This window comes from Hypomesus transpacificus, chromosome 12 (assembly GCF_021917145.1).
Source record: "Hypomesus transpacificus isolate Combined female chromosome 12, fHypTra1, whole genome shotgun sequence".
In the NCBI taxonomy this organism is placed as follows: Eukaryota; Metazoa; Chordata; class Actinopteri; order Osmeriformes; family Osmeridae; genus Hypomesus; species Hypomesus transpacificus.
Window position 1 is genome coordinate 3,843,310 of NC_061071.1, and position 14,419 is coordinate 3,857,728.

General features: G+C 45.9%; 2 protein-coding genes across 2 annotated transcripts; one reads left to right on the forward strand and one right to left on the reverse strand.

The window, feature by feature from the left end:
* The first annotated feature begins 1,403 nt into the window (after positions 1-1,403).
* grtp1a (growth hormone regulated TBC protein 1a) lies at positions 1,404-8,079 on the forward strand. Its single transcript, XM_047031464.1, has 8 exons — positions 1,404-2,270; positions 3,070-3,221; positions 3,370-3,528; positions 3,677-3,801; positions 5,390-5,486; positions 5,943-6,115; positions 6,494-6,679; positions 6,873-8,079. The coding sequence occupies exons 1-8, from the start codon at positions 2,173-2,175 to the stop codon at positions 6,963-6,965; spliced, it is 1,083 nt and encodes a 360-aa protein (XP_046887420.1). The 5' UTR covers positions 1,404-2,172; the 3' UTR covers positions 6,966-8,079.
* A 224-nt stretch (positions 8,080-8,303) lies between these two features.
* Positions 8,304-13,640, reverse strand: lamp1a (lysosomal associated membrane protein 1a). Its single transcript, XM_047031460.1, has 9 exons — positions 13,277-13,640; positions 11,111-11,226; positions 10,420-10,639; positions 9,988-10,149; positions 9,704-9,900; positions 9,495-9,620; positions 9,306-9,372; positions 9,015-9,182; positions 8,304-8,904 (listed from the first exon to the last, which is right to left on the reverse strand). The coding sequence occupies exons 1-9, from the start codon at positions 13,326-13,328 to the stop codon at positions 8,765-8,767; spliced, it is 1,248 nt and encodes a 415-aa protein (XP_046887416.1). The 5' UTR covers positions 13,329-13,640; the 3' UTR covers positions 8,304-8,764.
* Between the last annotated feature and the right edge of the window lie 779 nt (positions 13,641-14,419).

Genomic DNA, 14,419 nt, shown 5'->3' on the forward strand with positions numbered 1-14,419 from the left:
CTTCACTGATACTTTCACCTTCTAGTTGTGGGCCTCTTAAACGCTATTTGGTCAGTGAAAGATAAAAGCCTCTTGTCTTCCTCTCCCCGGCAGCGAAACTTAATATACATTCAAGGTCATGCTGCAGATATCGTGTAACCTGCAAACAACCAATGGGTGAATGTCAAGATCACACCATAATATGATTAGAAGGACTTTTCTGTTTGCAGTTCTGCTCTCATTGTTACTGTGTGCATACTTTGCAACCAGAGGGCTGGGTGTAACAAAATAAACTTGCGTGTGTGCGTTGCGTGTGTGCGTTGTGTGTGTGCGTTGTGTGTGTGCGTTGTGTGTGTGCCCTTGCTCAGACAAAGCTTTGAAGTAGTTCACTGGGAAAGTTGCTACCTTAGGCAAAAGAAGTGTAGAAGTAGTAGGTCAAACAAGCCTATCATGTTTTCCACGTCTCTGATTAAAGATATCAGCCTCCATGCTCTGTGGTGTGCTTGTTTGTCATCCCACACAGCTACCATGCCTATTACACTTTTTCATTTTCATGTGTCAATTCCGTTAGACCGATATCAGAAGCCAAATTCATTCAAGAGGACATTCATACCTCAATGAGTAAACATCTTACAACCTCAATACATTCCTTCAAATCAAACATTATTAGGAGAAAATATGTGCAAAACTTTTACTTTTGGGTAAATTATGTTTTACAGTGTTGACATTGATCAAAGAGGTGACAATTTGTTGACTATTTTGTAGTTTATGTCCACGCCCCTAATAATGTCAGTTGTCCTACATGATGGGAAATTGTCATCGGTGTTTATGAAGCAATATGTGACAACATACTTGTCTACACCCCAGATTACAGCATGGCTCACCACAAGCAACAACAACAAAAATGCTCAGAGGTGATGGTAGAGTATGTTGATTAAATTGAACACGCACACACAGTGAATTGGTGTCAAGGTTTTAAGACATTGCAGACCGGATGAATTGGTTGGAACCTAATCCCCCACATCTACAGCCCTGCCCAGAGCCTGCAAGGATCAGCTACCACAAGAGGATTTATCCCTCTGTCTGGAACATTAGTATGCATCTGCCTAAGAGGACGCCATAAGATACACCAACCCCTTCAAACAAGACCACTATGATGGTAATGATGATAGGATGAGGACGACCCCAGCCAATCCTTTTATTAATTCGATTACCCATGTCCAGGCTGGATGGGAGTTTAGAAAATATAACAACGTGTTCGTTTTTGGACCCTTGAGTTGTATGGAAAAGCAGTGACAAGTTTTGACTGCACGTGTGTTTAAAGGGGACAAGAGGCTCAGTGGAAAAGCGTACCGGTCACTGATTGGCTGGGTGTGGCTAATGACGTCAGGTAAAACACCTACGGTGGGGTTGGTCCAGGAAAGCTGGGACTATCCCATTCGACATGGCCAAAGGAAAGGTACATTATGTATTAAATGCAAATACTTCAGTGGTTTATAATTAGTAAACATTTAGAACATCTCAGTAGTAATCGATTTCTAGATAACTTGGTGGGTGTGCTTGGATTTAACGCTCTTCATGGCCAGACGTTTCCAGAGAGGGCGTTCCTATTTCTCCCTCATGATTTGATTGACATGTGCTTTCTGGGTATGCTCTGTAAACCTTCGTGGAAGCAAAAGTTGCCCCGGGTATGCGCTTTTTTATTATCTAAAGGACCTTGATTTGAGACGGTTCGCTGCATATTTTTGATTAATCAAAGTATTAACATATCAAAGTTATTACGGATTATTATGAAGATGGTTTCATAGTTGAACAAAGTAGGGTGCGACAGGTGCAGCTACGACATGTCGAATAGAGAAAAGAGAGGATGATGCAAATGGATTTGCTTTCTTCGATCAGCTAAATTATGTTTCCATGAAATTCCATCGGATCGACAGCATAGCTAGCTGTTTACTTTATAACGGGACAAGTGACAGTTTTCCACCGGGATCTGATTGTCCGCGGAAGAGGGATTTGAATCTGCAGGGAATTGCTGTTCTGGCACTTCATGGAGAGGGAAATATCGTTTCGGCTGGTGACGACGGGGTTCTTACATTTTTGGACGAAAGAATAACTTAGGTTGCAATTTTTTCAATCGGGCACACTGGACTCGAGTATTAATTCTCAAGGCGAAATCCTTCTCCGATATACAATATGGAGAAAGAAGGGAAGAACAAAGCCAACGGTTCACGTTTGCCCCAAGTTTTCCTCAACTCGCCCAGCGGCAGTAGTGCTCGAGAAAGGGTAAACAGGTAAATCGACTAACAAATGTTGACTGGCATATATTTCTCATGCGCATTAAGACACTTTTACAGGCTGGAGTTGTGTAGAACGTTTCTTTTACGGAGATGAGATGGTAACTATCCGGGGCCGAGTTATAGCATGTGCGCTATGCAAAGAAGCCAACTCACAACTTCAACCTGACACCGCCAAATTCACACACCGTTTTAGTCACACGTGGGATACTGTATGCACTGGGTCCTCAATACTGTTGCTGTTTTATTACGTAGGCAGTGGTCTTCAGGGAAGTTTTGCTGACCCCTTCCAACTTTATCAATGCGTGATGGTCTTTCCAGTTGTTTTTGGATTTTAGTAGACTTTCAAGATGGCTGAAATTCCTTTGTAGTTTTCTGTAAAGTAATGCTTGTATATTTTTTTTTAACTCTTATCTAAATCTTGCCCTAAATTGGCAAGGTTTTCTAGTAGCTGCAAGGCCTTCTTTTTTTCTTCTCCTGCCTCCTTCATCTTGAGCAGTCAGGTGGTTCTTACATAATCACATTTAAGTCATTTGCCTGACATGCAAACATCCTTGTGGTAACCACGCACCAGCCGAACCTTCTTAAGCACCCATAGATTTAAATCTCTCTTCTGAGGCAAAGTTGAGGGAGACAACCCTTTCAAAGCGGTGTTTTAATTACAGTCGGAGTTAGATGGAGAGTTACTTAAACGTTAAACAAAATGCAGTGCTTATATTCAATTATAGACATGCAATAACCACTGACCATGTCTAAATCTGTCCATGTAATTGTATACGGTCTCTGTTTGTTTCAGTGTAGACCCGTATGGCTTTGAGCGCTCGGAAGACTTTGACTATGAGTCACATGAGGAGCTGATGTCTGAGTACCTGGCAGTGCTCACCAGGCGCTCCATCAAATGGTCGAAACTACTGAAGGGAAGGCGTAAGGTGGAGAAAAACCTCAAAAGTGTGTGACACGTGCAAACACACACACACACACAATCCCATGTCTTGTTGGGCTCAAACACACACCCATCGGCTAACACTGTGGAAATGGGTTTGGTGTCTCTTACCACTGTGTGTGTGTGTGTGTCTGTGTGTGTTCACCCCATCAGTGAAGCGGTACGTGAGGAAGGGGGTTCCCAATGAGCACAGGGGTCACGTCTGGATGGGGGCCTGCGGCGCGCAGGAACGCCTGGACAAGAACCCGGGATACTACCACTCCCTCCTGGACGGCCAGCACGATCCCAAACTGCTGGAGACCATCCGCACAGGTGAGTAAAACACACGCACGGCGACACACACACACACAGGTGTCGTATACGTGTATACACGCACGTCAGTTCATGAAAGGTGAGTTGTGGTGTGATGGCATAGCTCCAGTCAGTCACATCTGTGCTCCACGTGTCGTCCCTCTGTCAGATTTGAACCGAACGTTTCCTGACAACGTCCAGTTCCGTAAGTCGTCCGAGCCGTGTTTACAGAAAGCCCTTTACGACGTGCTGCTGGCCTACGGTCACCACAACCCAGCCATAGGCTACTGTCAGGTAACGGGAGGCCAACACGTTCTCATACTCACCTGCCTCTCTGTCTGTTTGTCTGTCTACTCATCTGTCTTTATGCTAGCTTGCCTTTCGGTCTGTCTGTCTTGTTGCTCGCACCTGTCTGTCTTTGTGTCTCTGTCAGCTTGCCTGTCTTTCTGTCTTCCCGATCAAGCACAGCCTGACGTTGCTTTGTGCGTGTTTACTTTCCATCCATACTGCTACTTGCCCAGGATCACAGTGCCCTCTGGTGGCGTGCCCCTGCCATGACATGCTATCCTGGAGCACCAGTTTTGGCTCAATAAGCTTTTTGTGTTCTAGGATGGAAAGTCTATAACTGGAATGGCATGTTGAGTACCGACAGATAGAGAGAGAGTGTGTGTGTGTGTGTTTGCGCGCATGTTCACATCTCCTGTATAATATGCCTATGGCTGCATATGTTTGCATGTACACACACAGAGAGGAGTGTTTTATGTGAGTGTGTTAATGAGATGGGAAGCATCCTGATTTGAAATGCACAGAGAAGCTCCATGGTTCTCCTAGATAAAGGTAGGGCCTGCAGTGTTTCCCACACATTAAAAGCAATTTGTGGTGGTCGGTCGGCCTGTGTCTGACCGGGGGGGGGGGGGGGGATGGGGGTGGGGGGTCAAAATTTCTTTCTTAATAATTCGTTACACAGAATTGTATTATATTAATAAAAAATGATTCACACCTTCACATCAGTTCCTTTGTCCTGAGACCTGCTTTCTTACCTGCCTGTTTCTACATCTGTTTGTCCACCTCACCTGTTGCTTCAGCTGGCTCTCTCACAGCAGCATGTTGGATGCTGTCCTGCTCTCCTACTCTTTCTTCAACGAATCTCTCTCTTTCCCTCCCTGACCCTGTCTTCCTGCTTGAGCAGCACTGGTCTAAGCCTAAAAATATTGTAAACAATTTCTGCATATATGCAGGTAGCAACGTTAGTGTTAAATAACTATTTGCTGGTCGGCTCCATGACGCCGCATAAGTAAGGCTCGTGAGACTGCACATCAAAAGAACAAAGGGGAACCCACTTGTCTAGCAGATTAAGACATGTAGAACGGCGGATCTACGTCGTTGCTGACGTGTGTGTGTGTGTGTGACAGAGAAACGTGTGAGTGACAGAGAGGCGGAGGGAGAGCAGGGAAAGGAAATGCATCTAAAAGAATACGCTGTGTGTTTTAAATAGCATTCAAAAATGTTTAGAACGAAACGCAATATGTGGTGGCCGGTGTTAGTTCTGTGGCGCACCGACACAAATTAGTCTATGTGTGGGAAACACCGGGCTTGTGTCTGGTTTGAACCTCCTTTTATCTCGCTCTCTCTTCAGTGTTTGTTCTCATGCCCTCTCGTTGTTTTACATACAAAACATGTATTCAACATTCAAAAGACTGTATAATATGTCTATTATCTATGGATGAATTAGCTTTGTGAAGCTGGGTTGCATTACATCAACAACATTTAACGAAAACCAATTACAAACCCCTGACATAAAACCAATGAGTGTGTTTGCCATGCAAAGGTCCCTAGGTGAGTTTCCATGGGTCATGTCTCCAACCCGTCTCTCTGCTTTCAGGGCATGAACTTCATTGCGGGCTATCTCATCATCATTACCAAAGATGAGGAAAAGTCCTTCTGGCTGATGGATGCTCTACTGGGCAGGATATTACCAGGTCAGCACTGTCTCACACTCTGTCGTGTGTGTGTGTGCGTGTGTGTGTGTGTGTAACATCCGTGGGCAGTGATCTTCCCGTTTCTGACCACTTTCCTCTGAGCTATGAATAACCCTGCATGAGGTCACATGGTCTTGATCTGCCCAGAGCTCATTAAGACCCTACACACACACACACACACACACACACACACACACACACACACACACACACAGGAGGGTAATCCTACGGTGTCACACATGTAACAGCCCTCCCTTTCCATTACCTCACTTCCTGCTCAATCAGAACCAATAACAGAAGCACTAATAAATAGTTTAAAACGGAAAGCAGGAACAGGAGAAAAAAAAAAGCTAATTGAGATTTGAGCAAATGTAGTAGAATAAAGAGAGAATCTGGTCAATGAATCTAACCAACCAGCTGTGGCCCAGTTTCACCTTGTGGGCTTCTCCTGCTCAGACTACTACACACCAGCCATGCTGGGCTTGAAGACTGACCAGGAGGTCCTAGGGGAGCTGGTGAGGACCAAGGCCCCAGGTGTGTGGCAGGCCATGGGGGAGCACAACGTCATGTGGACTCTGGTGGTCTCCCGCTGGTTCATCTGCCTCTATATCGACGTCCTGCCTGTGGAGGTGATTGGGGAGGGTATACATTTAAAAGAGTAGAGGCGGGAGTCAGGTGGCTGAGCGGTTAGGGAATCAGCTTGTAATCAGAAGATTGCCGGTTCGATTCTGCTGTGTCAAATGACATGGTGTCCTTGGGCAAGGCACTTCACCCTACCTGCCTCAGGGGAATGTCCCTGTACTTACTGTAAGAGCGTCTGCTAAATGACTCCATGTAAATGTAGGTAGGGTGACTCGGCTGGGTATGGGTGATGGAGGGGTACCATATCAAAGAATAGTGGAGAGGAGGGGGGTGGGCAGTAAAGGGAATGAAGGAGGTGAGACTATGAGGAGATGGACATCGACACTGTCGCACTAACGCCGGCTCCTGCTTCGGTTCCCCCTCAGACCGTTCTGCGGATCTGGGACTGCCTGTTCTACGAGGGTTCTAAGATCCTGTTCCGCGTGGCCCTGACGCTGATCCGCCACAGCCAGGCTGGGATCCAGCTGGCTCGGTCTCTACCAGACGTGTGTGACGCCTTCAAACAGACCACAAGGGGGCCCTTTGTAGATGACTGCCACGCCTTCATGCAGGTGTGTGTGTGTGCACGCACGAACATGAACACGCAGTGATAATCTCTCGCTTTATCAGGTCTATCTCTGTGTACCCTTTCCCTGCATTACATTTGCATTACATGTGAGTCTTTTAGTAGACGCTTTTATCTTTTACATTCATTTTCACTAATCCCATAATCCTTTGCTTTCCTTGGTAAATCTGGTCTCCCAGAAAATCTTCACCGAACCTGGAGGCCTCTCCATGGCAACCATAACCAAGCTGCGGGAGACGTGTCGTGCTCGCATCATAGCAGAGGGATCTTGACCCCGCCCACCCCATCAAACTCGATGCATTCCAGGGCCACGTCCCAATACGACGTGTGATCTCCTTTCCCCCCCTCCTCTCCTCCCTCTTCCGCTAATGGCCTCATGTCCATTAGCGGAAGACTGGGGCATTCCAGTAGCATTCACCTGTCTAGTCCTTACAGATCAGTGGCCTTGAGGCACATAAGACAAAGAACAAGACAAGGAAATTTCAGAATATTGGGACATATTCCCATACTGATATGCACTTCTTAGACTGTACTCTGACTGAATGTAAAATGCTGATTGTTCTTAGATGCTGCAATTAGACCGACAGTTGTGATAAACTGTCTGTAGGTTCATGTCTATGCATAGTTGAAACCTGTAGTCCTTGATCCATGTATGACAAGAATGTTGCTTCAGTTGAAAGCTGAAGATCCATTTTGAGATGAATGTTACACACTGAAGTTAGTCTTAAGTGGTTTAACGTTTTTGTAAGATTCTAATTCTGTGACTTTGCACTTTGAAGCTGGATGCTTGGCTCTGGTGAAGGAGAGGGGAGAGTTCCAGATCACCTACATAGCAGCCATAGAGGTGCTACGTCAATGATTCTCAATTCAATTGTAAATCACATTTATATTACCCTGTTAGCATCCAATAATTGGCCCTGTCCGAGTTGAACCCCAGCACCTGCGTTGAGGTCTCAGCCCCATCCAACCATGTCTTGAACATGGTTCTCTACTCACGGCCGTCTGTAGAAGGGGACCAGGCCGTGGGGGAGGCAATGTAAAGGTGAAGTCCCACATAATCACAATGTAACTTTGAAGTTAAAATAAACCATTTAAAGTTTGTATTTGAACCCATGCTGTTGTGGTACTGCACCAGCATGTCTGAAAGAGCAGTTAACAGGGGATCCCTGCTTTTCTGACACCCCAACTCTGCAGGTTGTTACAATTAGATAGTTCAATGTAAATGTTTATGTTGAGTGGAGAGTATGATCCCTGATAGCTCAGTTGTTAAGGATGTGGGCTACTGTGTCAGAGGTCTTGTATTCATATCTGACTGAATGATCTTCTTACAGCTCAATTTTTGCTCTTGGATTTATAAAACTTGACTTATAAATAAAACTGATAAAAGTAAAATGGGTGTGTTTGGCACTACATTCTGTGATGGTTTTGAACCCATGATTGTTGTAGTGTAGTCCCTTGTTCTCAACCCACTACACCATGGGGTAAAATATCTTTAAAAGGTCTTACTGAAACCTGCAGATACCCTGAACCTAGTATGTAGATAGGTCTAATGACTGTGTGTGCCCTTTGTTACTGTTTGGGTCCTTGGTATTGAATTTGAAAACATCAGACCAGGTCAAATTTACTTTTATTTACACAAAAATACACAATTAAAAAAAAATCATTCAATTCCATGAAAGCTCAAATCCACCCAAGCTTGGGTAAGAACCAGTCAGAGCTACAATGAGGATGCTGTACTAGCCACTGCAGATGACACACATACAGCCCATCAAAGGAAGAGACACTAGTTGATTAGGAGCAAGTATGGAGTTCTCTGTATTAATCTGATTTGTGTACTAAGACTGAAAGGAAACCAAAACAAATACACCAAAACATACTTACACACTCACATAAAACAGCCACATGCATTACCACACATGCACACAAAACCACTCACACAAACAGGCACACCAAATAAACACAGCGGGATTGATTCAAGGATCGTCCGGTCAGTCAGCAGTCAAGAGTCGCAGTGCTCGGGGGAAATTCCAGCGGTCCATGGGCCACAGGTAATTGTGTGTGTGTGCGGGTTTTAAATCGTCTGGTATCCAGCATGACTCCTCTTCCTACCGATGAGGTACGCCACGAGAACGATGAGCACCAGACCAGCCAGAGCTGCTCCAACAATGATGGGGATCAGCATGTTGTCCTGGTCCACCTGGCACTCCTCCGCTGGAGGACGAAGAGACACACGGGACAAAGACGTGTCGTGAGCACAAGAAAAGAGGCAAGACGTCACCAGTCAGGCTCGGGGGGTCAGGGGGCGCTTCCGTTTTTCTCACCGGTTGCAAACTGGTCTCCGGAGAGGCCGAAGGGCTGGACCTGCAGCTTGAAGGTGTTCAGAGAGAGAGCCGTGGTCACCTCCAGAACCTGCTCAGCACTGCACATGTAGGACATCCCCAGCGTCCCCGGCAGGTAAGTCAGGGTACTGTTACTGGCTGACATCGGAGCTGGAGGGAGGTAGAGAGGGACCAAAAGGTTAGCAGTAGACATGTCAGTGTAGAACAGTCCAGAAAACAACCCAAACTCTTCCTGTCGTTCATGACTGTGTCTGTAAGAAAGGAGCGACTCACTCTCCATGTCAGGCCAGGCTGCAGACAAACTCAGGCCACTCAGGTGGTACCTCTTAGACGTGGTGTTCTGGAAAGAGAAGAACAACATGAGTAAAGATGCAGGGAGAAGAGTAGAGGTGCACAGAAACAATCAAGATGACAGACGGAGAAGACAGACAGACACACACAGGAGAAGGAGAAGGTCATCACCAGTGTGAAGGTGAAGCTGAGGTTGGTGGTCTGCTCCTGCATCAACACCAAGGTGGCGCTGGTGGGGCCACATGACCCCGAGCTGCTTGTCTGATTGGGCTGCAGGTTGAAGAGAGCCTGGACGGTCTACAGACCAAGGGGAGAATGGTGATTGCACGACCCTAGAATCTAGTGTGCATGTGTTGATAGAGCTTCCAGAAGTGCATTACCTTGTTCTGGGACGATGACACATAGGTAACGTTGAGCTGCAGTGCCATGCGTGCCAGCAGGCACACAGTGTTGTTATCATTGGTTACGGCATAGTCACCCCGGTCAGGCGTTCCGGGAGGAGTGGGGGCGGGAGCAGATGTGGTGGCGGGTGGGGGGGCCGTGGTGGTGGCGCTCTGATCAGCCGTACACACACTCTCTGAGAACAGACGGGGAGGGTTTAACTCAGCGGATACAGCCGAGCAGGAGGAAAGACAAACACAAACACACAGGAGCTGGTTCACACCGTTGGGGCTGAGGTCGTCTCCAGGCATGTAGGCCTCCAGCTTCATCCCAGAGAAGGTCACTGTGGCTCCACCCACAGGGACGGGCGTGGCCGTGAGGCATCTGTAGGTTGTGTTGACCTGAGCCAAGATCCCCACCGATGACATCATCAAGGTGACCACATCTGTAGAACAACAAGGTGTGATAGGCCTAATGAACCACAGCTTCATGCGGAACTTGTCATACAAGTTATTTGCCCGATAGTGTACACATTTGAATTGTCATGTTTAAGTTCCTTTAAGTAGAAAAAAACGCACTCAGGCTTGTTTCATTGCTTCTTTAGACCAGTTTTTTCTACTTTAAGTTAAGTCTTTTTTACTCGCAACCTAAATCGCTTTTAATTTAGTAGTAGAGCGCGCCTATCTTTACCAATACATGTTTAAGTTCCTCTCACCCGAGCTGTTGGCCAATGGGAAGACAGAGGTATCGCTCAGGTTGTACTGCAGAGACAGGTTGGCCACGCTGTACAAGCTGCCATTGGTGGAGAAGCCCAGGCCCAGGGCGTGACCCGGGCCGAAAACCCCCACCAGCCAGGGGGCGCTGCCGTCCTCTCCACACGAGCTGGCGCTGACGTCAACCGTCGTCGAGTCAGGGAGTGAGACCTGTGCCGTGTTCTGAGGAGAAGGGAGGATCGTATAACACAGACTAGGACACACTTTCTAAACAGCAGCTCAGTCTGTTTGGTCTCGACTGACTTGTTGTTGGCTACAGTGTAAGGTCATGTGTTTCTTCATGTTGTGTGATCGCTCCAATGCGAACCACCTCAAAACTAGTAAACAGGATCAAGCCACAAAATCAATCAATCTGTTTCAAGTCTCTCTAAGACACGGGCAAAAATAGAGGAAATTCCAGTTAAGTTAAATAAATAGTTTTGCCTTTTTTCTAAAATAGATAGTTAGAGAATATACTGGAAATGTTGGAGAGAGGGAGAGGGGAAGGCATAAAGAAATGGCCAGAGCAGAAACCAAACCCAGGCCACTGGATTAAGGACTCAGCCAATATGGTGTACACCCACTATGTGAGCACCCCTTGAGAGGTGGGATTTGCCAGAAATGGTCAGAGGGGATTGTGAGAGGTGGTCCTACCGTGCCGTTGACAGTGTCATATGGGATGCTAAGAAGGGCGGAGAGTTCAGCTTTAATGCAGGTTGAGTTCCCTTGCTTCACCTCCAGGGTGACAGCTTGTGCCAAGGTAAGGCAACCTGAGGGGTAAACAGTCATCATTATTATCTTCACCAACACCACAGGCAATTCTCATTTTTACAGTGTATACAGTTTGCCAAGAGAAGATAACGCAGTGTTGTTATTTCAACATAGACCAGCAGGGGGCAGCACAAGGCTTGTGTGGTTATGGTCAAGGATTCGACCTCAACACAGATGCAATTTATCAGAAAACTGTTCTTTACATTGACACCATATAATTAAAAGTTCATAATTCAGAATTTTCTCAACCAAACCCTGATATAGAGTTAGAAAACCCTGGTGAGTTCTAGAACATTACCGTGATGATGCAATCACAGTATGAGGTAAACAAGTTCCTCGTTTCTCCCCCCTCCCCTGCCCTGCACAGCTGAGACAGCAAGTATTTCCAAACACTATTTACAACCTTAGTCAGTTTTCCTTGCACACACACACACACACACGGGACTATTAAATACCTGCTCCGTCCCAAACTGAACTCTGAATGCGTGTGTGTCTGTGCGTGTGTGCGTGAGTGTCCTTGAGCTTGTTGGGGTAAACATAGTAGTGATGGTAGACATTAAGATTAGGGCCAGTTGGAGTAATCAGTACAACAGTCGTATTGTCAGAGGTCAACTCACACCTCAATGTGTGACTGCAACAGACACAGGGGTCAAAGGTTAACTGTGGTCCCTGGGATATATGAGGTGTGGAGAGTGGCTTCCCCTTTTGGCTTCCTTTCATTCATTAGGACAGACTACATAGCATACCCAGGCTCAAACGTGCTGAGAAGAGATGCACTGTCATTTCCTGGACCCTCTCTCCCTCTCCCTCATGCTCTGCAAATGGCACAATAAGCACTTCCTGTACGTCAGGTCTAGGGTCTTCTTTACCCAGTCTTCTTGTTAGAACACGAGATTTCAGTGTCCAGGCCTCTGTCCTGTCCTACAGGATAATGGTAATAGTCTTGCTGAAACTTGCTACCCAGCAAGTGTACCATGGCATGGTCATGCACTAGGTGCATGTATTGATGATGACCAGGAGATTTACTATAGTGTCTAACCTATTTTCTTTACACACTCACTGTAAAACATGCACACGCACATACAGGCACACAAAGAGCAGTATAAACTGTAGATAGTCGAGGATGAATAAACGACAAAACCCTGCAAACAGAGCAATGACCAACTGGGTGCACCTGACTACCTCAGCCACACACACAAACTTCACTTGATACACAATTCTTCAGTGGATGTGAAGAACTGAAAGCTTCCTCCAGGTAAGGCCAGCGTGAGAACACGGACCACAGTCACGCAGCAGTGATAGGCCTACTGTGAATGTGCAAGATAAGCAGGGACCAAGTCACACCTCACACCTATTTCCAAACTGCTGATAGCATTGTTTGATGGTTAACAAGAGTAATAGAAACGTGATGGAATGCGTTGTAGGCCAATGTTTTCACAACAAATATGTGACCAATTAATTTTGAAATTTGGCCAAGAAGGGGAAAACAATATCATAAAACGGGCCACTTGACACTGCTGTTACAACACTTCTATGTTCGTGTGTGTCATTAAATCATAGGATGATGGGTTTGTTTGGGCAGCAAGCTAAAATGCATAGAGGGACCACTGTTTCCGCACAAAGCACTGCGGTCACGTGAGGCGCTCTTTGGGACAATGGAGCGGCTCTATGAACGATTGTCTCCGCTGATGACAGACAGGGGCACACTGTTGATTTAGCGACACAAACTCAGTTATATCACAAATTGATTACATTTGCACTCCAAAAAAAACGCACATACATGTCAAAATAAACTCTGTTCAGAACCGTGGGGTACTATACTTTGGCGGATTGCCTAACATTTGCAATCAATGTAACTTCAATATCTCCAGGCAGAACCAAATAATTATAAACTGTAGCGACGTGTAGGCTAATTTAGAACGGTCCTTGATAAACATGGTCAGTTGTCGCTTCATCTCTTCACTAGTTATTATTGTAAACACTCGGAGCACGTAAAAAAAGATTGTGACGTTGGTTCTAACCGAATGTTCAACAAAGAAAAACACTCACCTAGAATAGCCAAATATACAGCCACTCCGACAGAAGAATATTTGTTGGCCATTTTCCCAAGTCCAGTGCTATCACAAAATGATACGCAACACAATAACGGAGTAGACTAGAGTTTCGAGCGCAGGTTTGCCAGCGCGAAATGAACGCACACTCTTCGTGGTGATCAGATCTTCCGTTTTGCACCTCTGACTGGAGACGTTCCTTAGGTCTTTGTGATATTCTATCTCCAGCCTGATTTATTCAATACTCTGAATTCATTGCCCTGTATTTGGAGCAGGTAGCAGAAGTCTCGCCGTTGTATTGTGGACTACGGCTTTCATGTCGTCGATATGAGGAAGGAATGTCCTGAGTCATGTGAGCCAGGCTTTAGAACCACCCAGAACAGTGACGCGTCCCTCCCCCTCCCCACATAAACGAAATAATTATAGCCTACTGTCATATAGCTATACATCAATTATCACGGAAGTAATTTGGACAATTGCAATTATTAGAAAAAAGTGGATTTGACACGTAAAAAGTACATACAAAATAGGCCTACATAGTATTGATTGTAAAAAATAAAAAATGCACGACAGATCAACGTAGGCTACGATGTGATAACTATTATTTAATATTTGGGATCAAAGCCTATAAATCACTATTCTGAGATCATGGAGTCAGCAGGCATGTGAGGCCCCACGCGCAAACCAGTGTACGGAGATGGGAGAACAGCGGCGCGCCATGGGGCAGTCAGATGACTCTCTGCAATTCACGAGGGGATGCCGAAACCTAACACAGACCGCACTTAGACAACGATACCTCGACTTATCACTGACTCGACACATTTTTTATACTTCATTTTCACTTCCATCCAATTAACCACGCGTCCAAAAACATGAAGAGGACAGCATCAACCTACCCCAGCAAGGTGTCAAACAAACCCCCCTGTAAGACCGGGCAGAGTTGACTCTGTACTCCTCCTCCCCCGTATCTGACCCCTATTTATTGTTCCAATCCTAATCTAGCACACCTGCTAAAAATTTTTTTTGACGATAAACACGTGGTTCACTTAACCAGGGTTGACGGGAAAACATTCCAGATGACGAAAGCATTCCAGATGACGAAAGCACTCCAGATTTGTGTCGGGTATCCCTGGTCTAATAT

Excerpts from the sequence above, each read along its gene's own strand:
- grtp1a (XM_047031464.1), top strand. The coding sequence starts at position 2,173 with ATGGAGAAAGAAGGGAAGAACAAAGCCAACGGTTCACGTTTGCCCCAA. Across the intron at positions 2,271-3,069 it reads GCTCGAGAAAGGGTAAACAG|TGTAGACCCGTATGGCTTTG; the intron begins GTAAATCGACTA and ends TGTTTGTTTCAG. Across the intron at positions 3,529-3,676 it reads GCTGGAGACCATCCGCACAG|ATTTGAACCGAACGTTTCCT; the intron begins GTGAGTAAAACA and ends TCCCTCTGTCAG.
- lamp1a (XM_047031460.1), bottom strand. The coding sequence starts at position 13,328 with ATGGCCAACAAATATTCTTCTGTCGGAGTGGCTGTATATTTGGCTATT. Across the intron at positions 10,640-11,110 it reads ATGACACTGTCAACGGCACG|AACACGGCACAGGTCTCACT; the intron begins GTAGGACCACCT and ends CCTTCTCCTCAG. Across the intron at positions 8,905-9,014 it reads CGGAGACCAGTTTGCAACCG|CGGAGGAGTGCCAGGTGGAC; the intron begins GTGAGAAAAACG and ends TTCGTCCTCCAG.